The 27603-nt window shown below is 40.6% G+C and overlaps 1 protein-coding gene across 3 annotated transcripts in view; it reads right to left on the reverse strand.

The window, feature by feature from the left end:
• Positions 1 to 27603, reverse strand: part of LOC142659550 (synaptotagmin-like protein 2) — a 68902-nt gene that overhangs the window by 24701 nt on the left and 16598 nt on the right. The window contains exons 1-6 of one of the 3 annotated variants that reach the window (XM_075835797.1): positions 19765 to 19858; positions 19242 to 19659; positions 16715 to 16881; positions 2288 to 2375; positions 1825 to 1924; positions 1138 to 1225 (exon numbers count right to left, since the gene is read on the reverse strand). In XM_075835797.1, the coding sequence (XP_075691912.1) occupies positions 1138 to 1225; positions 1825 to 1924; positions 2288 to 2375; positions 16715 to 16881; positions 19242 to 19363 (565 nt within the window). In that variant the 5' untranslated portion in view covers positions 19364 to 19659; positions 19765 to 19858. Of the gene's footprint in view, positions 1 to 1137; positions 1226 to 1824; positions 1925 to 2287; positions 2376 to 16714; positions 16882 to 19241; positions 19705 to 19764; positions 19859 to 27603 lie in introns of those variants that run through there. The other 2 variants (XM_075835799.1, XM_075835798.1) reach the window with 2 other exon arrangements.

Genomic DNA, 27603 nt, shown 5'->3' on the forward strand with positions numbered 1-27603 from the left:
TATAAATCCCCTGGTGTCTCTTATTAGAGGTTGGATTTTTAACTGTTCGAGCCTATTGTTCCCCCAAAGATAAAGAGCCAGAAGTGTTTGGTAGACTAGCCTCCCGCTCTATTAACACTTAACATGCATCTTGGCCTAAACTGAATATATACATTGCATTGATGGGAACAATGTTTGACGAAAAGATACCCTTTGCTTGTGAGTGGCTTAAGGGGGTTTTAACAATTTTCTTAATTGCTTTAAATGGTGTAAGCAAATAGTAGTGGATTTAAATTTCAGGAGCATGTAGGCAGATTGTCTGGCTCCCTTAGGCCCTGTTCACACAGTTTTTTTTGCAGCAGATGTTGACCTGTCTGCAATTTCTTGCCGCGATTTTTGCCCGCGACCAAGGAGCACCGCGGGGAAAAAATGCCACGAAAAATGCTTTTTCTGCCTCCCATTGATTTCAATGGAAGATCAAAGGCGTAACTGCAGCAAGAAAGATCATGCTATTTTTTTTAGCGCGAACGGCTAAAAGTCGCCACAGATAAAAATGCCTCCAGCTCCCATTGAAATCAAGGTTTTGTTTTTTGGCGCCGAATCCGACGCGGTTTCCGTGATAAAATCAGCGTAAAAAGCTCTGCACTGGGCCTTAGTCTCCGCCTATCAAGTAGGCAGCACCTACAGCCATGTATGGCATCAAAATGCTTGTCTTACAAGACAAAGTAGAACATTGTAACATTGTACTGACCACCTCTGCAGCATCCCCCCCCCCCCCGTCCTCTTCTGTGAGTACCTAATTAACAACTAAACGCACCGAATATACATTACAATACACATTATTCTTCGTACATTTTCCTTTCACAAGCCTACCTTGCCTACAGGTAAATCTGGCTCTGCAAGCAAGTATAAGGGTCATGTATATGTTTATATAAAAGATGCTATGGCTATCATATATAATATAACCAAGTCATTCTGGAAGATAATATGCATTCAGGACTGTTACTTAATGTATGTCAACAGTGGTTAAGATATATTATGTGTTCCACTCATACTGCTCCTCATGGCACATGTACAAATATGTTACCCTAGTAAGCAGATAAACTAGATGTAAAGTAAAGTAGATTGGATTCGAGTCTGATCGTTCATACACATTACCTCGTTCGGGAAAGGTTCTCGTCTCAGAAGATGGTAATTGGCCTTCATGATTTACAGAGTCTGTTGTTTTATTGTTATTGAGGCTTCTCTGTAAAGAAATAATAAAAATCTATTGCCATGGGCAGTTGCACGGGTAGCAGATAGAAACAGGTGAAGGTAGTATATTCTGGCATTTCATTCAGAATTCGGATCACTTCTATTGTGATCCTTGGAGAGAAAAAAGTTTAAAGTGACACTGAACCTTAGAAATAACACTGGCATACTAGCCTAGACCTACACCTTTCCCCCAAAGTTATTGTATCACATGCACTAGCACCGATGGGAAGACACGGAGATGAAGACAAAATGGTTTAATGGGACACACATAGAAGACTTGTTTTTTATATTTTTCACTCTTTGAATTGTAATATTGAACATTACGGGATTGATAAAGATATCATGGCAAGTGTTTGTTTTTTTTAAATTTATTTTATTGACTTTAGTGTCTTTTTTTATTATGCAAAACTGGGTGATGAAGAGTTTCATGAACACAAACAAATAAAAAAGTAAATAATGACACCTTCAGAATGGTGCTGACTTTGGTAATTTTAGGTTATTGATATTTGCCTGCTATACTATATAAGTGTAGTTCTCAAGTAAATATAAAAATTACAAATAGTCAAGCATATTTGCCCATTGAGTACTTGCCTTTTCTGGTACACAATGTATGGATGATTCACCATCCGAAGAGGATTCTATCCTTAGCTGAGGCACACTGGCAGTCCTATCATAATTACCGTCAATGGCACTGCAAATAAAAAAAGTATGAAAAATATGCAACCTTATTACCAACTGCTTGTTTAGACAAGCAAAACCACAATTTGTGAAAAGATGAGAAATATATGAAATAGGTAAATGATACCACACAGCGTTGGTGGTCATAATGACCGCCTTGCCTTTCCAACTCTGCATTTAATTCAGTGAACCAACATCAGAAGTTATTACTGGATATGCTATACATTTCTGTGTACATGACACACAGTAATTGTGTAACTTTCCACTGCCCATTAGTTATGTTGGTGGCCATTAGTTATGTCATGGCCTTTGTTTATGTGCTGATGGTTTTCAAAGACTAGGCATTGTTCATTTTTGTATTTTTATGTGAAATTACCTTTGCCTCCCCTGAGATTCAAGCTCTGCACGTGTGGATAGATTCCATATTGCTTCTTTAGACTCATCACCTTTTCCATTCTTCGTACCTGTTCGTGAATTAAAATGTGGATAACATGTTAATAATTTGTTTGATTCCATTGCAATTAAACTAAATGATACTATTTTCTATAAAGATCAATAAACATTTAGTAGCCTTTCTTTAATGATTGTTTATATACAGTGATATAAACAATCACTAGTCCTCTCCTCAGTTTTGTGCCCCCGAAATTTACATTTCCCAGAGTAGATTTTAGGGGTGGCCAACTGGGCAATTGCCCATTGCCTAGGGGACCCCCATGGATTGAAATAGAAATATGTGCCAGTGCTATGTGGGCACTAAATAGTAATATTATATGGATACTGTATAGAGGTATTATATAGGCATTGTAATGGCGGTGTTATTTGTGCACTGAATGGCTGTATTGTGTGGGCATTGTATAGAAATTTTAATTGGTATTGTATGGCAGTATTCTTGTATAACATTCGGGTAAAATGTATGTATGTATGTATATATATATATATATATATATATATACATATACACATACAGGGTGGGCCATTTATATGGATACACCTAAATAAAATGGGAATGGTTGGTGATATTAACTTCCTGTTTCTGGCACATTAGTATATGGGACGGGGGAAACTTTTCAAGCTGGGTGTTGACCATGGCGGCCATTTTGTATCCAACTATAGTTTTTTCAATGGGAAGAGGGTCATGTGACACATCAAACTTATTGAGAATTTCACAAGAAAAACAATGGTGTGCTTGGTTTTAACGTTACTTTATTCTTTCATGAGTTATTTACAAGTTTCTGACCACTTATAAAATGTGTTCAAAAGTGCTGCCCATTGTGTTGGATTGTCAATGCAACCCTCTTCTCCCACTCTTCACACACTGATAGCAACACCGCAGAAGAAATGCCTCCCGATCTGACCCCCTTAGACTTTTATCTTTGGGGTCATCTGAAGGCAATTGTCTATGCTGTGAAGATACAAGATGTGCAGCAACTGAAACTACGGATACTGGAAGTCTGTGCTAGCATTTCTTCTGCCGTGTTGCTATCAGTGTGTGAAGAGTGGGAGAAGAGGGTTGCATTGATAATCTAACACAATGGGCAGCATTTTGAACACATTTTATAAGTGGTCAGAAACTTGTAAATAACTCATGAAAGAATAAAGTAATGTTAAAACCAAGCACACCATTGTTTTTCTTGTGAAATTCTCGATAAGTTTGATGTGTCACATGACCCTCTTCCCATTGAAAAAACTAAAGTTGGATACAAAATGGCCGACTTCAAAATGGCCGCCATGGTCAACACCCAGCTTGAAAAGTTTCCCCCCTCCCATATACTAATGTGCCACAAACAGGATGTTAATATCACCAACCATTCCCATTTTATTTAGGTGTATCCATATAAATGGCCCACCCTGTATATTGCAGATTATCAAACTACTTTTAATTTTATATAAAGATAACTTGTACATAAGTTCTACAGTAACTTGTACATTGCATGTGTGAACATACATGTTAAATCTCAAAGTAGACACAAAATGTGTTTTTTAAATGATTTAATTTCTTAAAGGGAAAATGCTGTCCAACCCTAACCTGGCCTTATATGAAAACGTCATTTCTCACTCTGCTACTAAATCAACCAGATAACCAAATTCAATTGACAATTGGGCTTAATTTCACTACTGCCAGACCTGTTGAATCACTTAAATAGAACCTGTCTGGAAATGTGAAGCAGGCTAGAAAATTGATACAATATACACATTAATAAACAGACCAATGCATTAAAGAGTAACTGAGACTTATCAAAAGTTTGGATCGGTGGGGGTTCTGAGACCCCCACCGCTGCTGAAACAAAGGTAATTACAATGTTGCACCAACAGACTGATACACATTTTATATATAACAACTACTACAACAATTTGGTCAATATATGCATATAGCAACCTACTCTGTACTGTGTGACAAAGAAACATGAGCACCTATACAAAAATCACACACGAACTAATGATCAAAATTAACAATTCTTTATTGTAGAAAAATACATGTAAAAACACATAAAAGGTACACGGTACCCACCAAGCATGGACCGGGTCTTAAAAACCTCATAGAGTAAAGTGCAATTAGTGCACTGTATGTGTGTGTATATATATTATATATATATATATATATATACATACACAACACGTTTCAAAGGAGTACATAGCCTCTAGGTCTGAGTCTCTGAGCTAGGCCTGCTATCATTATAGGAAAATTTGTCCCTGGGTATGCAACAAATTTTCTTCATTTTTACATTGATCTCTGCAAATTTAGGTAGTACTAGTTTAAAATTCAATGGTTTTTATTTGTATTAGTTCAAGTGTATAACTGAAATAGTTTTAAAAGTTAATACAAAACTAGATCTATGAACATATGGAAGTACTCGTTTTTGGACCAAGCTGCCCAGTCACTGAGGATCCTACATTCGGCTGTTTAGTGGGTCCCAGGGGGGCCAAACCTCCCCGATCGAAGCATAGGTGATAGGCTTTTTTAAATACATACAGTATATAACTTCATGCAGCCACAGTAAAAATGTGTGGTCTAAAATGCTCATGTTTACAAATCAGCAGTGGGGTGGCATTTAAATTCTATAAATGGAATGACTGGTTTCTACTTTGGTGTATAGATAAGTCTGCAGTTCTACATTATTATTTTACCTACCAGTGATGTCATCACCAGTTATTTGTGTCAGAAATCTTATTATGTATCAGCCTCACTTCAGCCAGTGATGTAAAACAAATCACAATGATCACACACTGGTATGATCATTATAGAAAGTCACACAAACAAAATAATGCTAGCAGCAGAGCTGGATGATTCATTTATGTTTGTTTTTCCAGTTTACAGTAAAATTCTTTAAAAGCGGATCGGTCACATTTATGCTGCCCTTTCTGAGGGCATTTCATCGTGCTGTCACTTATTGGTTAATGTTAAGTTGTTTAGGAGTATTTGGAACTTCTACTTGCGATGCGCGGCCAAGTCCAAATATATTCATGCTCTTCCTGCCCTCCAGTGAATAAAAGTTTTAATCAGCGGCTGGACAGCGGGGAAGTATGAATATACTTGGACTCATACTTGTGGCACTGGCCACGTACCCCAAGTTCTAAATACTCCTAAACTACTTAACATGAACTAATAAGTGACAGCAGGCTGAAATCAGGGTGTCTGTCGCTTCTTTATGCCGCCCTCAGACAGGGCAGCATAAATACCTAACCAATCCGCTTTAGCACAGCATCGCTGGTACATAACAGGTGCTGGATAACATGATATTCTTTATAAAACTTATTGATAAGTGTAGAAAAGTTTTAAAAATCTCAAAATAAAAATGTCTAATCACACTAGGCTATAATAACTTTTTTTTTTTTTACTCAGAGGAATGTCCTTATTGGTTCTCTCTGCTCAATGTTCTCCCTCCAGTCTCGTAAAAAGCTGCAGCTGCATCTCCCGCCACCCTGTCTAGTATGAACTGTATTGTTTGGTGACTAAGGGGTTATATATTCACATGTATACCAATAGGTACACTTTAAATATTTAAAATCCCTGTTTGTTCTATTAAGTTGAAATAAATCATATTCATATACACCGTGTTCCAAATTATTCTGCACATTGGATTTAAGTGTCAAACATTTAATTATGAGTTTTTCAATTAAACTCATGGATGGTATTGTGTCTTAGGGCTCTTTGGATCATTGTAATCAATCTCAGACACCTGTGATAATTAGTTTGCCAGGTGTGCCAAATCAAAGGAAAACTACTTAAGAAGGACATTCCACATTATTAAGCAGGCCACAGGTTTCAAGCAATATGGGAAAGAAAAAGTATCACTCTGCTGCCGAAAAGCGTGAAATAGTGCAATACCTTGGACAAGGCATGAAAACATTGGATATTTCAAGAAAACTTAGGCGTGATCAGGCATAAAACTCCTTTTGCAAAGCAGCAAACAGGTATTTGAAGCCGCTGGTGCCTCTGGAGTCCCGCAAACCTCAAGGTGTAGGATCCTCCAGAGGTTTGCAAGTGTGCATAAAGCTATTATTCGGCCACCCCTAAACAATGCTCACAAGCAGAAACGGTTTCAGTGGGCTCAGAAATACATGAAGACTAATTTTCAAACCGTGTTGTTTACTGATGAGTGCCGTGCAACCCTGGAAGGTCCAGATGGATGGAGTAGTGGATGGTTGGTGAATGGCCACCATGTCCCAACAAGGCTGCGACGTCAGCAAGGAGGTGGCGGAGTCATGTTTTGGGCTGGAATCATGGGGAGAGAGCTGGTAGGCCCCTTTAGAGTCCTTGACGGTGTAAAAATTACCTCTGCAAAGTACGTAGAGTTTATGACTGACCACTTTCTTCCGTGGTACAAAAAGAAGAACCGTGCCTTCCGTAGCAAAATTATCTTCATGCATGACAATGCACCATCTCATGCTGCAAAGAATACCTCTGTGTCATTGGCTGCTATGGGCATAAAAGGAGAGAAACTCATGGTGTGGCCCCCATGTTCCCCTGACCTCAACCCTATTGAGAACCTTTGGAGCATCCTCAAGCAAAATATCTATGAGGGTGGGAGGCAGTTCACATCAAAACAGAAGCTCTGGGAGGCTATTCTGACATTCTGCAAATATATTCAAGCAGAAACTGTCCAAATACTCACAAATTCAATGGATGCAATAATTGTGAAGGTGATATCAAAGAAGGGGTCCTATGTTAACATGTAACTTGGCCTGCTAAGTTTTTTTTGATTGAAAGAGCTTTTTATTTCTGTAAATATGACCTCCTGATGCTGCAAATTCAACAAATTACCATTTTAGTTCTCTTTACAACCTTTAAAATGTTTTGATCTCTGTTGTGCATAATAATTTGAAACAGTGCATTTTGAGTTAATTACTTAAAAAAAAATAATCTGTTATCATTAGGAGATTTGTTCAATAAAATTCGCATTGTACTCCAGGTTGATGGCTTGAAGATTATACTGACATTTGCATCGACTATTTAGGAAAATCAGCGAAAAATAACATTTGCATAATAATTTGGAACACGGTGTATTTCTTAGTTATATATGTTTCCATGGGAGGTATGTGATACTTAATATAGCGGCCAGTGGCGTAGCTATAGGGGTCGCAGCGGTCGCAATTGCGACCGGGCCCAGAAGCCAGGGGGGCCAGCAGCCCCCCGCACCACATCAATGAAAAGTTACTATAGTAACTGGGGCCTATGTAATAAACTACACGGGCCCCTGTTACTATAGTAACTGACAGTACTTACCCTCCTCTTCCTGGAGCGCATCAGAGGTTCTGACGTCACAGCGCTATGCGCAGCGCATAACGTCACGATGCTATGCGCTACGCACAGCATCCCGACACTTGATGGAGTGAGGACCTGCGGCCGAAGAGGAGGTAAGTTTAATTTTAGTGTCTTGCTGATGGGTTGGGGTCGGACACCCGGGACCCCCGCCAATCAGCTGTTTTGAAGGGGTTGAAGCCGCTCGTACGAGCGTTACTTCCCCTTCATTCCGGTCACTTTCTCACACTGAATCGCCAACACGGACGTGTCAGCGATTCACAGTGTGAGCAAGTGAGGGAAATGAAGGGGAAGCAGCACTCGTACGAGCTCTGCACCCCCTACAAGATAGCTGATTGGCGGGGCTCCCGGGAGTGGGACCCCGACCCATCAGCTATTGATGGCCTATATTGAAGATAGGCCATCAATGTTTAGGGACTGGACAACCTTTAAAGCCTACCGTGTATTAGGCTTAGATACAGGGCCCCAGCTTATACTGCATAAGAATACGGTCTGCTGGACCCTGTATCTAAACCTACATTAGGCTTAGATACAGGGTTCAACAAACAGAATCACACATGCACATGGACCCTGTATCTAGGGCCCTGTATCTAAGGCCCTGTTCACATCACCGCTGCCCTTCCATTGAGGGGTTCTGTCTGGTTAACCCCTCAACGTAAAGGCAAACGGAAACCTTAGCTTCCGTTTGCATCACCATTGATCTCAATGGTGATGGAAACTTTGCTAATGGTTTCCGTTCGTCACCGTTGTGAACGGGTTCCGTTGTTTTGGCGGAATCAATAGCGCAGTCGACAATGCAAAACAATGGAACACTGCCACAATGGTGACAAACGGAAATCTTTAGCAACGTTTCTGTCACCATTGAGATCAATGGTGAGGGAAACTGAAGCGGAGGTTTCAGTTTGCCTTTCTGTTGAAAGGTTAACCCAACGGACCCCTTCAACGGAAGGGCAGCGGTGATGTGAACAGGCCCTTACTAATTATTTTTTTTTGTGTTTTTTTTACAGGTTCGGTTGTTGGACTACGTCGGATTCGAGGACTACTTCGATGACGGCTTTTTTATTCTCAATAAAATGGTTAATGAGGGTTGTGTGGGTGTGTTTTGTTTCAATAAATCAATTTTTTCTATGTCTTTGTATTTTTTTTTTAATCTTTATCGCTGCTAACTTACTAATGGCCGCTGACAGATTGACAGCGTCTATTACTAAGGCGGGGCTTAGTGTTAGCCGGTGAAAAGGCTAACACTAACCCCCATTATTACCCTGGTACCCACCGACACCAGGGGTGCCAGGAAGAGCCGGGTACGATCCAGTACCCGACCATCTGTAGTGATGGTCGGGCACAGGGGTGACCGCAAGCTGGTATTATTAGGCTGGGAAAGGCCAAAAACAGTGGCCCTTCCCACCCTGGTAATGCTAGCCTGTTGCTGCTGTGTTGTATCTGGCTGGTTATGAAAAATGTGGGGGGGGGACTCCACATAATTTTTTTTAAATAAATAATTGCACAGCATGATGAGGGGTTCCCCCATTTTTATAACCAGCCAGATACAACATAGCAGCAGCCTAGCAATACCAGGGTGGGAAGGGTCACAGTTTTTGGCCTTTCCCAGCCTAATAATACCAGACTGCGGCCGCCCCAGTGCCCCTGTCACTACAGATGGTCGGGTACTAGATCATACCCGACACTTCCTGGTGGCGCTGGGTACCAGGGTAATAATTGGGATTAGTGTTAACCTCTTCATGCCTAACATTAAGTCCCCCCCCTTAGTAATGGGCGTTGTGAATCAGCCAGCAACAATTACTAGGGCGGTAGTTATAAAGTTTAAACAAATACAAAGACATAGATAAAATATTTTATTGAAATACTATAATAATTTTATAGTGATACTGTCTGCTGAGCCACTGTGTCTAATCCTCTCATCTGTGATCCTGTTTGTTGAGCCACTGTATCTAATCCTAAAATGTGTGCTACTGTCTGATAAGCCACTGTATCTAATCGTATCCATAGCTTTAGGGTCGTAGTGCTATAGATATGCTGTCTCATTTTATATATATATATATATATATATATATATATATATATATATGCACGCACATATTCATACACGCACACTTTTTTTTTTGGGGGGGGGGGCACATGTGTATTGGGGCTTTTCCCACAGATGTTTTAAGTCCCTAGTGATGCCCCTGGCTGCTAGTGCTGCATTGTTGGATCACTTAGGAGACCCAGCGATGCAGCTGATAGCTGCGGGCCATCGGCCCTAAGAAGTTTGGGGGGGGGCCCAAGAAGAACCTTTGCATCGGGGCCCGTGAACCTTTAGCTACGCCCCTGATAGCGGCTATTACATTGATAATTCAATGATAAATCAGCTTTCCTGGATTACAAAGCTGGTACATTATTGAAGCAGGCGGTAAATCACAGCATAGCTAGGCATGTAGGAGTCTGGGAAAGCTGGGTGACATCCCCCTGTGGAAGCTGTAATGGAAGCCATATTCAGTGGTGTACATAAAAGAAATAAAGATCAAACTGGGTCCCCCATTATGGTGCCAAGCTTTGCCACTAAGGACCAAAGGGTCTGGTGTTCGTTTACCCCTTCAAGCCCTTTCCATGACCCTTAAGGACCTTTTACATAGACCAATGATTGGGCAAACAAGCGTTCCTAGGAACGCTTGTTCCCAATCATTGCCCTCTGTAAACAGGGCAGCAATCAGCTGATGAACAAGCGAACGCTCGTTCATCGGCTGATTGGCTTGTTTATGCGGCCAATAAAATAGTCGCTAGTCGACTGCACATCTTTCTGTGTAAACAGGGAGATGTGCTGCAGACATGATGAAAATGTATGGGGACGGACGTAGTAACAATCGTTTGTTCCCATACATTACCGAACGAGCTGTCTCGACGATCGGCGCTCGTTTTTACAATGGACCGCATAAAAAGATTTTAGGCTAATTCCCCACTCACTTGTTTGCTAATAATACAGTAGGGGAGTCCTGCAAGGGTATTCACCACCCAATAGCAAAGGCGATGGGACCAACTGGAGCTCTCTTCAAAGGCCCTATAGTAAACACATGGGCTGACTTTATGGTAGGTACAATCCTTGGCCATATTGGCGGTCACAAATTTATTTTAAAGAAATATAACGAAGAAATTTCTTAATAAAAATATTAACAACTTGAGTACATATATACTGTGTCACGGTGTTCCTATATTATGTATAGAGGATTAGTCACCAGATTTTGACCGAATATATAAGGAATTATGAGTCCTATGAAAAAGTCAGATTTGTGCGTGTAAACAAAAACCCAGGGGCGGACATACCATTGATACAGCCTGTGCAATTGCACAGGGGCCCACTTATAGAAACCTTCTTTTGTCTGTTAGTTTGCATGTAAATGCTGAGATGATGCATTTTATGGCTAACAATTAGGCCCCATGCACACGACCGTGCCCGCAATCACGGCCCGCGATTGCGGGCACGGCCGGCCACTGACTGACAGCCGCATTTTCGGGCCGGCCGCATTGCGGTCCGCAAAAACGGAGGTTTTTTGCTGTCGTGTGCATGGGGCCTTACTGGTGGATTGTTAGAGTGACTTAAGGGGACTATCTGTGATGAGATATTGGAGAGCAAAGGGCCCTTATACGGTTCTTGCACAGGGGCCCTCAGCTGTCTGTGTCCGCCACTGCAAAAACCATGTGAAAAAAGCTGAGAAATGCAGAATACAAGTATTTACCGAGAGTGTACTGAACATATTTATAAATTGCAGAATAACAGAAATATTATTGCGCCCTATGGGTCAATAGGTCAGCACTTTTGTCAGCTTGTTATACGGATACCAACAGAGCCTGACATGTAACCACTGAAGCTAATCCACTCCAGGACTTTGGTTTAACAACTTCCTGTTCAGTGAGAAAGTTATCTGATATGGGCAAACATGGGAGGAGGCTCACAAATATAGTATAGCAGCAAGGTACTGTTTGCATTGGCGGAGGCCCAGTCTGAACTGGGAGCTATTACTGGAAAGGAATTGAAACTAAAACTGGTACTCTTTGTGGCACTTTTTCTGAGGGCATTTAGTTGTTGGGTATACGGCAATGAATAGATAGCATTAAACAAACACTGTAGAACTAGAGAAGGAATTATATCAAGGGTGCACATACTCCAGTTACAGCCCCTGCAGCTGTTATTGGATCTTCTGCTCAGATTTTGACGAAATCCCCCTTCCATAAGTGGTGTTTAGTTAAAAAAAACATCTTTATATACCCTATTAGTGAATTCTATTCTAAATGAGTGAGTAGAGGGGGTCCCCTGTTCAGGATTGTAATCTCTTGGCTGAGGTGAAGGAGGACCTGCCCTGTCTTGCATTACACAGACAACCCATTTATTTATATGGGTTCTGTGTAAATGTTTAATTTACCATGTGTTGGCGCTACAGGAAATTGAACACTTACTGCCAGATTTCCCCACAGATAACAGATGATTGCTGGGGGGGGGGGGCTCTCAGTAGGGGGACACCTTGTGATCAGCCTATTGTCCAAGGACATTTCTAGAAAGTAGGGATTGTTCAAAGCAGCGCTCCCTCTTTCCACAGGCATAGCAACATTATGAGGCTTGTAAGGAGCCCAGGAGATTGAGGGGGCCCAATAATCATATGAGAAGACCAGTACTATAAATTACACATCGTAGTTGGGGCTCTGTTACAAATTTGCATTGGGGCCCAGAAGCTTCAAGTTACGCCTCCAAACACTAGAAGAAGAGGGATGGTGGTTGTGGTAGTTAAGTGGTCCCATTTCTGCTATGCAGCAGCTTATCCTTGTTGTACAATCCTGCAGAGTACCCGAATAAGAAATACTACATCTTTATTTTCCAGAAGAGAATGGCGAGACACCTTGAAATTTGGCCACTAAAATTTTGCCCATGACAAGTTAAATGGACTCCTTTATGCCCGTTGCATTATCGGATTTGACAGCAGGAAGTTCAGATCTCTCCTACATTTATTTATAAACTGAAGACTTGTCTGGAAGTCCTGTACACGGTTTATTTTATTGAAGAGGAATGGCGACAGGTACATTTTTGCACAATTTTCTGCTGCAGAAAAAAAAAATTAGCCCTAATTTAATTATTATTATTTTTGGAAGCGTGGGGGTTTGATTGGGTCATTTATTTGCCTTTTATCCCCCTTAAAAGACATAATGGGGGAAAAAAATAAATCAGTGCACTCCTCATGATTACTTAATGAGATTTTCTATGAAAATAACAGCTGCTGTAATGTGTTCTGCTAAAAATAATTTTCTCATCTTAGCAATTTTTTTCTGCACCTCCCCTCTTCACCACTCATGAAAAATATAATGGCATCCTTGTTGGGCATTTTGATTGCTTGTCTTTCGTTATTGTATAATAACCTAATTTTACTCTTGATAACGTGCCTTTAGATAAAGTGTAAACCTAAAAAGAAACATATACACACAGCATTATTGTGCAGAATACACAATCCAAGTGCAGGCAACAAATATTAGAGGTAGTGTGCTAAATAGTTTTTTATCATTAATATTTGTATAATTAATATGACAGTTATGTTTATGTATATTTATACATTTTAACACAAATGTTTAAGTATTTCAATTTATGTGCTCTGATTGCTCCACTCATTTAGATGTTATGCATAACTTCTTGACCTAACATGACATCACACCTTAAGGGCATGACCACACATGGCGGAATTCCTCCGCAACTGTCCGCATCGATGCCGCACAGAATCTGCGTTGCAGATTCTGCAGCGGATCTGCACAAAATGTGCAGTACATTGATGCGGACTAGCTGCTGCAGACTGCGGGAAAAGTGCTTCCCTTCTCCCTATCAGTGCAGGATAGAGAGAAGGGACAGCACTTTCCCTAGTGAAAGTAAACGACTTTCATACTTACCGGCCGTTGTCTTGGTGACGCGTCCCTCTTTCGGCATCCAGCCCGACCTCCCTGGATGACGCGCCAGTCCATGTGACCGCTGCAGCCTGTGCTTGGCCTGTGATTGGCTGCAGCCGTCACTTACACTGAATCGTCATCCTGGGAGGCCGGACTGGAGACAGACCCAGGGAGTTCTCGGTAAGTATGAACTTATATATTTTTTTACAGATACATGTATATTGAGATCGGTAGTCACTGTCCCGGGTGCAGAAACAGTTACTGCCGATCGCTTAACTCTTTCAGCACCCTGGACAGTGACTATTTACTGACGTCTCCTAGCAACGCTCCCGTCATTACGGGAGCCCCATTGACTTCCTCAGTCTGGCTGTAGACCTAGAAATACATAGGTCCAGCCAGAATGAAGAAATGTCAAGTTAAAAAAGCAAGACGCATCCGCAGCACACATGACATGTGCATGACAGCTGCGGACTTCATTGCGGAACTTTGAATCTCCATTGAAGTCAATGGAGAAATTCCGCCATGAGTCCGCCACTGCTCCGCAACAGACAGAGCATGCTGCGGACACCAAATTCCGCTCCGCAGCCTATGCTCCGCAGCGGAATTGTACGCATCGTGTAAACGAACACTGCTAAATTAAAGTGAAAGTCAATGGAGAAACGGCTCCGCTGCGGATTAACGCTGCGGAGTGTCCGCAGCGGAATTTAAGTGAAATTCCGCCATGTGTGAACCCGCCCTAAGGGAGTCTGGCGGGTTTTTCTTTTAAACATTTATTCTGTGTCTTATTGTTCACCTATTAATGGCCTAATGACACTGGTCTGGCATCAAAACGCGTAGCCACAATAAAATGATTTACAGTAAAAAAAACAAAAAAAACAAAGTGTCCTTGTCTGATGTCAGCAGCGCTGTGATTGGTCTAATTTTCACCCTGCTATTTCTATTTGGATAAAGTGATCACTTATAAGACCAGTCTAATGGCTTATATATCCCCTAGTACCCAAAGTAAGCAGAAGGTAATCAACTATATACACTGATTAGGTTATCTGTTCTGTGGTTAGGGTTTTATATATACACACCGATCAGCCACAACAATAAAATCACCTGCCTAATATTGTGTAGGTTCCACTCATGTCACCATAACAGCTCTAAACTGTCGAGGCATGGACTCCACAAAACCTCAAGGTGTCCTGTGGTATTTGGCGACAAGAATTTAGCAGCAAATCCTTTAATGCCCAATTTCCTAGCTAATCTAATAGGCGCTGTCACACTCTGATAATGCTAGTGAAAATGGTGTTCCAAAAAGTTTATTATTTTAAAAGTTATAAGCTTTTTTCTAAATATGCCAATGAGGCTATACTAGACAAGTGGCTGTCAACAGCAGTGATTCTCCTGAGGTGGAGCCTCCTCACAGCCTCTGACACTGTCCTATCAGCATGAAGCTGCTTCACACCGTGTGAGAGACTGAGGCTGGAGGGAAGGGGAATCACTTCAAATAGCCATATCTCCGGCTGTGAACACCTAGAACAGCGGTTCTGGTGGCATATCAAAGATGCAATTCTAATTTTTCACCGCAGTTCTAGCTGTGAAACAACCGGTGGGATCATCAGTTGAAAAAACACAGTCGGGAATGGAAGCTGTATACTATATAATCACACCGTGTTGTTTGGCTGGGAAGAGGAGAACTGTAGGACGCTGATTGAACAGTGTCATACAGAAAACATTACACCGGCCGAGTGAAAAGAAAGAGTTACCTCCCATTTGGCAAGAATAGCCAAAATAGAATATTTAGAAAAATGCACACAACTTTGCAAATAATAAACGTTTTTGGAAAAAAAATAAACTGTAGCTATCAGCATCATAGAGCCTGTCACTGGTTCAACTGTAGTCCTTATAAGGGTCACTTTTGGAGGTACTAACCACAAGACGTGCCGTTTTGAAGATGCTCTAATCCAGTGATCTAGCCATCACAATTTGGTCCTTGTCAAAGTCACCCAGATCCTTACGCTAGCCTATTTTTCCTGCTTCCAACACATCAACTGCAAGAACGTACTGTTCACTTGCTGCCTAATATATCCCACCCCTTGTCATTGTAAAATATATGATCAGTGTTATTCACTTCACCTGTCAGTAGTTTTAATGTTATGGCGGAATGGTGTATATAGCATTTTCAAGGTGATCATTTACTGTTTGTAGTAAACATGGCTCATACATTCTGTTATACAGGTGTGTACATTGAATGACCCTCTTTTAGGTATCCAGATTTATCTTGTTACGGTTTGTCTCCTTTAAACATAATTTTTGTAGGTTAAAAAAAAAACATAAAACAAAGCCTCGTTAAAGGGCAGAATAAGGCTTTTTCACACTAGCATTTTTTCTGTTCTTTTGGATGTTCCATTGCTTTTTAACGGTTGGAAAAAAGCCTAGTCTATAGAGCTTTTCTAGCTGTCAAAAACACTGGAACCCCAACGTATACCCAATGGATTTCATTATAATTTAATGGGATTCATTGGGATTTGTTGTGATCCGTTTTAAAATGAATCATAGCTGTCATGTCTCCGTTTAAGGGGTTGTCTGAGATTAAAGAAAATGGTCAGCTTCTTTTCCCAGAAACAATACCACTCTTACCCATGGGCTATGTTTTGTACTGCAGCTTGTCCACATGAAAGTAAATAAGGCTGAGCTCCAATACCAGTACACAGCCTATGGGTAAGAGTGGCGTGGTTTCTGGAAAAGAAACAGACCTTTTTCTCTAATCCTACCCCTTTATTCACTATAGTTCCATTGCGAACATTCTTAGAGTAGTTTCTTAGGATTTACCTATTGGTTTTCCCACTGCTTTTCATGAATTTGTGATTTGAAAAGACTTACAAAAAAAACTTTCTATCAGTTACAAAATAAATCTGTCATTTACATTTATATTACACTACAAGAAAACACTCAAAATCACCAAGACCTCCAGGACTGAACATCAAATATATCCAATGCATAGATATGTCCAGAATAGGATAAAAAAAAATATTAAAAACAAGACTATCGAGCAAATGATCAATGTAAAAAAATAATTACATCTTATAAAGTAAAAACAATATCTAAACTTGACACTATATGATAATCTGTTACACTTGCCATCTTTAAAAGCACTTTGAGTAGGATTCCGCTTTTTCCGAATTGATGCCCTAAGCAAGTCAGAGCCTTGTAAGTCTTCCTGAAAACGACGAGACTTGACGTCCTGAAACCACTCTCCGGTCACAAATTTCTTCTTTTTTCCATCTTTCAACGATCCCTGAAGACGTCTAAATAATAATTTAAAAAAAATCTATTTAACAGTATCCAGAATAAACATGATGGTTGCTCTCATTTAATATCTGTGTGCATCCACTTTCCTCTATACTTATCTAAATAAACATGGTGTATAATATCAAAGTATAGAACAATGAGGAATTTGCCAGTTCCAATTTTATAAATTTGAAGTAGCTTACTATGACGGATATATAGTGAAGATATTGGCAGTGATCTGGACAAATATTACACACGTCAAAATGTTTTTTTTTAAGTAGCTTTCTTTTTTGGAATTTGGTCTTTACCATTGATCTATAAGAAACCGTCATTAAACAGAGATGTCAAATCTACCAACTCCCCTGAACCAAATTTCACAAAGGGAGGGCTAGATTATACATGGCCTAGAAGACATAGTACACACTACTATATTTTAGTAAGTAGGCTATCAAAATAAAATAAATCAGAGGTGGCATTTTATATCACTGCCGTCCGTGTATTTTATGATATCCAGTAACACATCCACCATCCCATTTTAAAGTCCAAATTTCAGGGGAGCTCTGATACGAAATATTATTCTGCCTGTATGCAGTCATTTGGAGTTAGCGAATAACTCAATCGGTTTGCAGTGAGCTCCCCCCCCTCCATTGGCATCTTCAGGTGGTGGTGCAGTGTCATAGCGAGCAGGGGTGGTAGGTTAGTGCTAAGCTCCCTCCCACTACTGCTTATAGCAGTTGCTTGCCTTGCTGCTTTGATAGGTATGCTACTGGGGCCCAGTAAAAAATGACTGACCCCCCCCCCCACACACACTAAAGTGGAAGTCGCATTTAGCAGTATCCCTCTACCACATAGTAAAACAGAGCTGTGTGTTTTTGCCTATCTGCGTAGAGTATAGATTGCAGTAGAGGAGTATAGGGGCCATAAATGTTTACTCACATTTGTTGAATAATTTGTATACGTATTCCAGATTGATAGATGTAAACATATACTGCTTCCTCATCGGCTCTCAAGCAGCCAGTATTTTAGGATCTAGTATTGTAGGATCTAGTGTACAATTTTTTTATCCACTATTTATAAAAAAAGGTTCTGTCCATATAAAAGTAAAGGTAATTTTTACTAACAATGAAAAGTTCCCATGACATGCATACCAGACAATATCTACATTAAAGGGGGCTCTCCACTACCAGACAGCTGATGACCTATTCATCCGAAATCTCTGAAAATGCAGTACCCACCATTCCGGAGATCCATGGTGATCTTCATGCGTATTAACTCCTTCACCATCTGTTCAGGTCTCGAGCAGTGGCTGCCATGAGCTGCCCGCAAACCTGTACACAAAATCACTAACTTGTTTGAAGACCCCATAGATATTAGGGGGTGACGCAAAAACCACGTCGGAAACCGCACCAAAAAAACGGCTGAAAACACCTCCCAAGTCTTTTTTTTCCCCGCGAGCGACATGCCCTATCTTTGGGCGTTTCAGTCTTTGACCTCCAATTGATATCAATGGGAGGCAGAGAATGAGTCTTTTTTTTTTCCGCATCGCGCAATGGCATCGAAAAACGCGGAAAACGGCATGCAGGCAGGTCAAAATCTGCCTCAAATCTCCAGACGAAATTTTGAGGCAGATTTTTCTGCCTGCAAAAAACGCAGTGTAAACAGGGCCTTAGAAATGAGGTGGGACTAGGCAAGTATAACTTTGGAAGTGTGCGTCTTCCATCATAAAAAAAAAAGCTGCGTTTTTAGTTTTTTCCCAAAGGATTACTTTAAACGATCTTTAAGTGTTTTGTTGTTGTTTTTTTTTTTGCTATTTAGTTCAAAGCAAAATATATATATTTTTATCTTGATGTAACTTGATTTGGTGTATAATTGTTTAAAGGATGCAAAATAATAAACCGAAACCCACTCTAATTTTATGGATATTGCTGAACTAGTTAATTGAAAATCATACACTTTCAGTAGACTGCAGAATGTGAAATACAATCTGCCTTGGCTGTAATGGGATAAATACTCTTTGCATACTAGGATTCCTACGTCTAGTGTTGTCTTCTGCTTCATAAGCAGTTTTACTTATATGTAATTGACAGTTCTGAAGGCTGGATATTTTACTTTTACGAACACATGAAAAGAACATACTGCAATAATTTAAAGTAACAGACACGTTAAAGAAATCCATGTTATTATACATTACTGTTTCAAAATGTACATATGAGGCACACATGAACCTTGCATGGGGCAAATGAAGGGTTAAATCCATTCATTTTAAACATCCGGTACAGGATACCTGTGTAACCTTCTGTCTGGTGATATAAGATCTCTTGTTGTGTCCTGCTTCATAGTGTAAAACATTGTGAGAACTATGTATGTAGGGTCCTACCTGATGCGGTCACTGTCTTTCTTCTGTAACTCATCATCTCTCTGCAGGACCTTCATGAGTTTTTCATACTCCTCCTCCGTCAAGAAGCTGAGGTCCAGCATGTTGCCCGAGCTATTCTTCATTGTAAACAGAACGGGAATTACGACTTAAAATCAAAACTGGTAAAGTTTAACCATGGAGGGATCATAAGCAGGAACAATTTCTCTTTGAAGAACAGGGCTTAGCAGGGGCTGGACATGTGGAAATTTGGCAGCTTCATCTTCTCAATTTAGTTGCTATCCAGAAGTAATGAAGGATAATTTCCATCCACTTTCTCCAATGCAGTCACTGTGTTTCCAAGTGACGTAAGCGGACTACAGTGGTCCTCATTGTCTCCAGTAATAGGGTTTAGGGTCCATTCCAGACATCAACGTTTTTCCTGTGAAGAAAACAAGAGTTGTAAACTAGACTGGTTACTGCACAGACAAAATAAAGATTCTTTCTAGATTTAGATCAACATGACATATGGCAAGTGAATGTGTACCATGGGGGCGGATATTTACTCGTCAGTACACGTTCCAAAGAAAGCTACAGAATCCTGCTTGTTCCAATGGTGCTGGCATATTCTGCTAAGGTAACTGCATGTGGTGATATCAGCTCTTTCAAAGTAAGGGCACGGGAAAAGCAAACACCGAAAGACCAGGACGTGGTGTTTTAGAGAAAAAACAAAAACTGTGTAAACATGGAGCATAAAGCTTGTGGTTGGAACAAAGCAGAGGTCATTTGTCTAATTCCAAGGTCATCTGGAATGTTTGTACGGAAAATTATCTCAGGTAGACCCAAGAATTCAGTAAAAGTCACATAGGGTGCTTTATAATAGACACAAGACTTTAACAGATCTCAGATTTTGAGACATCTGCGGTGCAGTAATAAACTTCAAATGGGAGCGTCTACCTGTCCTACCACTTTCACCAATAATTCCAGTAACCCTTTTACTCATCATAGCCTGTGGGCACAGCCAGAAAAATACATTGTGACAAAACCCTTTGTGGACACACTATAATGACAATCCGTGTGCTAATATAGATTTCACAAACCATGTGACTGTCCAGTTTCCTTATAGCTATAGTGAACAATTGCTGGAAAGGATCCAGCAGTGTCTGTTTTTGAAGTCTGGCATAGAAAAGGTTACAAAAACAGCACCATTACAGCTCAGCTTTTTGTCTATAATGTTTCACAACATACATATAATATCAATGCCCATTGTGATTCATTTACAGATTTGTATTATCCGGAGTCAGCTACATTGTTTCCCTCAATAAACCTAAAGTCTTATCTACACTTGATCCACACTATTGTTCCCTGTTGTCAGCCATTTCAGTCTGGGGAGAGACTGATTGCAATTTTCTTCAATGGCGTTACTGATATGTAACTGCTCCTGTGATCACTGCCTTATTTATCATACACCGATTAGCCACAACATTAAAACCACCTGCCTAATATTGTGTAAGTCCCCCTCATGCTGATAAAACAGCTCTGACTCCGAGGCATGGACTCCACAAGACCTCCAAAGGTGTCCTGTAGTATCTGCCATCAAGAAATTAGCAGCAGATCCTTTAAGTCCTGTAAGTTGCGAGGTAGGGCCTCTACGGTTCAGACTTGTTTTTCCACAATGTCTCACAGATGCTCGATCGGATGGAAATAAATCTGGGGAATTTGGAGGCCAAATCAACACCTTGAACTCTTTGTCATGTTCCTCAGACCATTCCTGAATAATTTCTGCAGTGTGGCTCCCTGCATTATCCTGCTGAAAGGGGCCACAGCAATTAGGGAATACTATGGTCATGAATACTATGGTCATACTAGGGGTATTTTTGGTCTACAATAATTTTTATAAAGGTAGGTGGTACGTGTCAATGTAGCATCCATGTGAAAGCCAGGATTCCAAGGATGATGTAAAAGAAAACATGATTCATTTGACAAGGCCACCTTCTTCCATTGCGAACGGTTCTTTCGGATGCTCATGTACCCACAGTAGGTGCTCTCAGCAGTGGACAGAGGTCAGCATGGGCACACTGACCAGTCTGCGGCTACCCAGCCCCAAATGCAGAAAGAAAAAACACAGTGCACTGCAGCGAACACCATTCTATCATAACCAGAATTTAAGGGGTTGTGCCTCAAAAATAATTTATCCCCTATCCAAAGGGTCCGAACGCTGGGACCCACAGCGATCACAAGAACGAAGTTCCCGTTTTCCCCTTTGGAATGGAGCAGTGGACACTCTATTCAAAACGGTAGGTAGCGCCACACAGCCCCCTTGTAGCTAGCGCCACTGTAGCTCCCTGAAGGAGCGGAATCCTTGGCCACAGGGGGACAGAGCGCAATGCTGTGGACAGAGATTCCACTTCAGGAGTTGCCCCTGATGTCACTGTCCATATATGGACAGAGACATCAAGCTCTCCGTCCAGGAGCGGAATCCCCGGCCACACGAGGATTCCACTCCTTCAGGGAGCTACAGTAGATAGCAGTAAATACCTCCCTGCTCTGCTATAGTGTGCAATAGTAGCTGCATCCTAAGGATGCAGCTACTATTGAATGTGACCGCAGTCCATGGGGGGCCCGCCCGGAGTTTATGAAACAAGCAGAGGAAGGGAGCCAGCGCAGCGTTTTTGCAGTGTTTCTTTTGGAGTGTCCATTGGAAATGTTTAAAGTCTGCCTTAAAAACACCTCAAGTAGTGACATGTCACTTCTTTTTTACAAAACAGTGGCGTAAAATGAAGCCTCGTATGCACTACACAGCTTTTTACCTTTGAATTTAATGGCAAGCTGTTTGCAAACATTTTCAAGGCGGATTTTGGAGTGTAATGCGGCTATTCTACGCTCTGAATTATGCCTGAAAAAACTCCTCAATGATGAGATGCAATAAGACTCTTGTAGTCTTAGTAATTTAAGTTTAGCTTCAGATAAACCAAATGCAAAAAGTGACCCTGCTACCAAGAACAATTTTCCTTCTCAGTGGTCTAGGACAACTGCCTGAATGGGAAGGTCCACATTCAAAACCATTCTTTTTGTTGGTTTTTCAATGCATCTAAAATGAAAAATGAAGCAAATGTGCACATTAATTAAAATATCCTACTTTTGTGTTGAGGACGCAGAAATCAATAGGAACAAAGAGCAAAATACACACATCTCCACTTCTATATCTTGACAGCTTTGGTCTTTTGTCAATTATTTGCCAATTTTTATTTCAAATATGTTAGTGAGGCTGGGTTTACACGAGCATGTGCGTTTTGCGCACGCAAAAAACGTGGCGTTTTGCGTGCGCAAAAGGCACTTAACAGCTCCGTGTGTCATCCCCGTATGATGCGCGGCTGCGTGATTTTCGCGCAGCCGCCATCATTATGACACTCCGTTTGGATGTTTGTAAACAGAAAAGCACGTGGTGCTTTTCTGTTTACATTCAAACTTTGACAGCTGTTGCGCGAATCACGCGCGTCACACGGAAGTGCTTCCGTGTGGCGCGCGTGATTTTCACGCACCTATTGACTTCAATGGGTGCGTGATGCGCGAACAACGCAAAAATATAGGACATGTCGTGAGTTTTTCGCAGCGGACTCACGCTGCGTAAAAATCGCGGACTGTCTGCACGGCCCCATATACTAACATAGGTCCGTACAACACGCGTGAAAATCCCGCGCGTTGCACGGACGTATTACACGTTGGTCTAAACAAGCCCTTACCGTGAGGCATTGTGTGGAGCTGTAATCAATGTGTGTATCCATTTTATTTGTGAAAACTATCCTTGAAACAGATACAAAAGTTTTCTTTCTTCCCCTTTCAGCTTGTAAATGTTGACACGTGAATGCATGCTGTAGTAGTTCAGACCCTAGGCCATGCTCCTTTGTTGGGCTCCTCTGTCATAGTGATAACTAAACCTTTTAAAAAAATGTGAGTCCAATGTGTATAACAAACTAAGTCTTGCGGCATAAAACAAAAAATGTTACTGTACAACGCAGACACATACTGTTCACACAATCCTTTAATACCCTGTGTGTTTAAATATTTGACAAGTTCCCATTGTTTGTTTCAAAGGTGTAGCCTATTGACACAACTAGCTTTACAAAATTCGGAACTTAAAGGGGTTTTTGCCAAACATAAAACTTTTTTTTATACACTCAGTAACTTTGCCTTCCAACTTCCGTTCCAGGATCTGCACCCTCGCGGCTCCATTACATTTTCAGCCTACCGTGGCCAGAATGGGTGGTCCAGCACTACGCACCACAAGACTGCCTGCAGAAGGTAGGGGGAGACAGCTGTGGGTGATGCACTGACTAATTCACAGTCTCCGGGGTATGGATCCTGACAAAGCCCCCCTCCATCACCACCCTGCCCTTTATACTGCTAATAAGAGGCTGAACGTTATATAATAGGGATTTGGATTCACTGCATACGGGAGTATGTGGCTTCATTGTATATGTGGGGAAAGTTGCTGCACTTTATATGGGGACATGTAGCTTCACTGTGAATGAAAGACAATGTATTTTTACAGTGGATGGGTGGGTTTGTAGCTGGAACTTATAGATGGCATGTGTATGGCATTGAAACTTGAAAAACTGAAAACTTACGGAACGGAGACGAACGGAAACCATTAGCAACGGAAACATTACCATTGAAATCAATGGTAATACAGACGGAAAGCTATGGCTTCCAGGCGGTTTCCGTTCATGGGTTCCCCCGACGCAGATGTGAACGAAGCCTAAGAGGTGCTTTCAATGAAAGCCCTTTGCACATAGTACATATTTACACAATAAAATAATCTTAAAACATATTAATCCAATATGCTTCATAAAACAGATGTTATTATTTTAGGACATCTACCAGGTAATAAGAAAAGGAAATTAATAATCTATGTTCCATGTAAAAATATTAAGATAACTTTAGATGATTAAATGTCTGTAGTGATGTATTAGAAACAAATGAATAAAAAGCCATTTCCATGTGTATGCTTATCCAGAGCAAACTTATATACTACTCAACTTTCATCCAGAGTTATATCGATTAAAAAAAATAAAAAAAAAATGATAGCCATTAAAAACAAACAGTCATGAGTATTTGGGTTGTTTTACTGTTTGAAATATTCAAAATCTTTGTTTTTTCTATGTAATAAAAAATTAATAATAGTTTTCAGATATTTACCGGTTAATCGTATGCCAAAAAGACACTCTTGGAAAACGTCTGACCCATACAAACCTATGGGTACGTCATAGGATATGTTTGGATACCTTTGGAAAGCTTCCGACGAATATATTAAACATTGGCTGTGACAAATGCCTGATAGTGGCATCCATCACTGATAGACTATTATGGCATCAGTTTTGTCGTATTTGTCATGAAAAGCACATTTAACGGATGCCTATGACGTGCGCCATACAGAAGCATACACCACCCACAAACACCTATGTAAAAGAAAAACATACACTGTGCGTTATACTTTATCCGTAGTATGAGTAAGCATACTCTACTACTCTATTGAATACCTATAAAAAAAACTTTACAAGTCTGACGGAGAACAAAAGAACGTTCTTTTGGCCCCCATCAGGTTAATGGAGACTTATGGACATGTTTAGCGTGTACATCAGGAGCTTTCCTGGCATACAGGCTAAACGTAGGGGAAAAACGTGACGTGAATGGGGCCTTAGGGCGTGTGATATTTACTTCCAGCGGAAATGTTCAAAATGGGCATTGACAGGAAGTTTTTTGATTATGTTATATTTTTAACCTATTTAACAATTTCCATTTTTATAAGTTTGCTCTTTATGCGGTGACATTTTATACGAGCACTGAGCAGATGGTATATATCCCAGCAACTCAGCTGCAGCATAGAGATAAATATTTTTTTTAGCTGCTGTAACAGGAAGAAGCTTTTTTTCCATTTACTTATACTGAGGAGGTTCAGACCCATCTGTCTAAGTATATTTCACAGAGTACAAAGTTTTTCTTCAAGATGTTGATTTGTTAGATAAGATATTCTGAATCTGGAAGAAGTAAAACTCGGCTTGTCTAACGGCATAGGTACAAACTGTTTTTTTTTATCAACATTCAGATCTGTACATTTTAATATGAGCACACACAGCATTAATTAAAGAAAATGTATTAGTGAAAGCCACACCAAATATTGCTACTTGATATACACTGCCCTAACACGTGGTTACGTACCAACAGTCCTTATTTACAGAAAAGAAATGGACCTAAATCTTTGGCAGGTAGAACATCCTGTCTCCAAACAGATTTTTTAAATGACCTCCACCTTCAGCGAGCCTACCAGAATATATTGAGGAATTGCTTAAATATCAATATCAATTATTAAAACACTCTTTTCAATCATTCCTTAGCACTGGAAGAATTTTGATAATACACATTCAGAGTTGCCTGTTGTCCGTTCATAGATTTGACATTCCCGGCCCCTGGTATATCATCAGAACACAAGTCTGATAGATAATAACACTAGATTGGAGAATTGCTCTCTAAGGAGTTCCCTAATATGATCACCAAAGGTGAAGCTAAACTTTCCATGTGAGACACACATTGTACTGGAAAAGGGGTTCTGCTAGTTTTACTGGAAGAGACACATTCTCCCAACAGCTAACATTTTTATTTTGAATGACTACAACTACCTGGCGCCCCGGCCTGTACTCTGAGAATAAATGGTAAAAGTTAGGGAAATAACGGGTAATAATTTTCCCTCACACACAGGATCAAGTCTGGTATTTTGGAGGGTATAAATGCAACTAATGTAGCACACCCACATAGTGCTGACTATAAGTTTTGAGTCCTCTAAAAGGCTTACATTGTTGGAACTTAATAAGACCTCATACACACAACCATAAGGGTTTTTACTGTGCGCAAATGCGGATCCTCAAATACGAATGCACATCTGTAGCCATCCGCTTCTATGGGCGAGTCTGTGATGCAATTGTGGTGTTAGGAAACCTCCGTCCCTTTAAGATTGCCATGACTACTAGTCTAGCTTCTGGGCGGCTCTGGTTTTAGTTGCATAGCCTATCTCACTTCTCTGTCTTTCTTCCTATCAGATTGAAGGTTGGAGTATTTAAATCTGGGTTAGTTCTGTCTTCTTTGCTTGTGATTCTCCTTGTTTGCATATGTTTGATCAAGCTCATGATTATACCCTGTACCTTTGACTATTTGGACTTTTGAAACTGAACCTTGGCTTGTCTTTGGATTTACGCTTTGCTTACGGATTTACACATTCTGCTCCCGGCTGGTTTTGACTTTAGCAATTCTGGATATCCTCTAGCTTTGTGATTTGGGCTGTTTTCCCTCTGGCTGCCTTGTTATCTGTTCTGGTTTTGCCTGCATTGCACCTCTTGTCCAATACCGAACTCTGTTAAACCAACCTGGGTTCTATGCAGCCAATTCCAACCTGCCTTGCGGTGGGCTTTAGCGAAAACCATAGAGGAGCCTTAGATTCTGCTGATCAGAGTTGTGACGGATTTGAGGTAGGAGATTTACTTGGATGCTTGTTCCAGACTGTCTCCAGCTACATTTTGGGGAATCACTCACATAGCAATTCCATCAACTTTCACTCTGGGAATTGCTCAACTAGTGATTCTATAACACGTGGACAAGAATAGGACATGTTCTATATTTTGCAGATCATTTCTACGGCCCGGCCACACATCCGTAAATATAAGGAAATGTGTTTGTGGCCTATAGAAATGAAAGGGTCCGCAATTTCATCCGTAAATACCTGATCCGTAATTACGGATGAAAACTACGGTCGTGTGCATGGGGCCTAAGCTAGAGGAAAATATGAGAGAGTATAAAGTCACTAAAAAACCAAAAGTGTTGAATTGTTTACCTGAGGCACTATGGCCTAGAGCACAACAAAGGTTAATAAAAAACACAAAGACAACAAAATGTGGGTCATTTTTATTTTATAATTTTGCTAATTTTCCAGTAAACAGTTTCGGTTATAGCTTATCAGTACGGTTTCTGGGCTATTTTAAGTTCCAATCAAAACTCAATTGTATAGCAGCATCCAGAAAGGTCTACTATTATAGATAATCAAAGTGTGGTCTGTACTTCATGCCATCTGGTAGTCTTCTGTAGTAAGAATACTAGGCCATGTTTATGTTGTGAACAGACTTTAGAAGAGTGTGGCCATTGGCACGCCACTCTTTTTAATGCTCTGTTCACATCTGCGTCGAAGGCTCTGATTGGACACTACATCACAGATTCTGTCATCTTTGCTGCAGCGCAATTTTGTCCACCAAAATAAAAATAATTGTGACGAAAACACTAAAGTCAATGAGTTCCGTCTGGTGCCGTTGGTCACCATCATGCAATGACTCCTGCTTTTCGG

This window comes from Rhinoderma darwinii, chromosome 8, assembly GCF_050947455.1.
Source record: "Rhinoderma darwinii isolate aRhiDar2 chromosome 8, aRhiDar2.hap1, whole genome shotgun sequence".
Taxonomy (NCBI): Eukaryota; Metazoa; Chordata; class Amphibia; order Anura; family Rhinodermatidae; genus Rhinoderma; species Rhinoderma darwinii.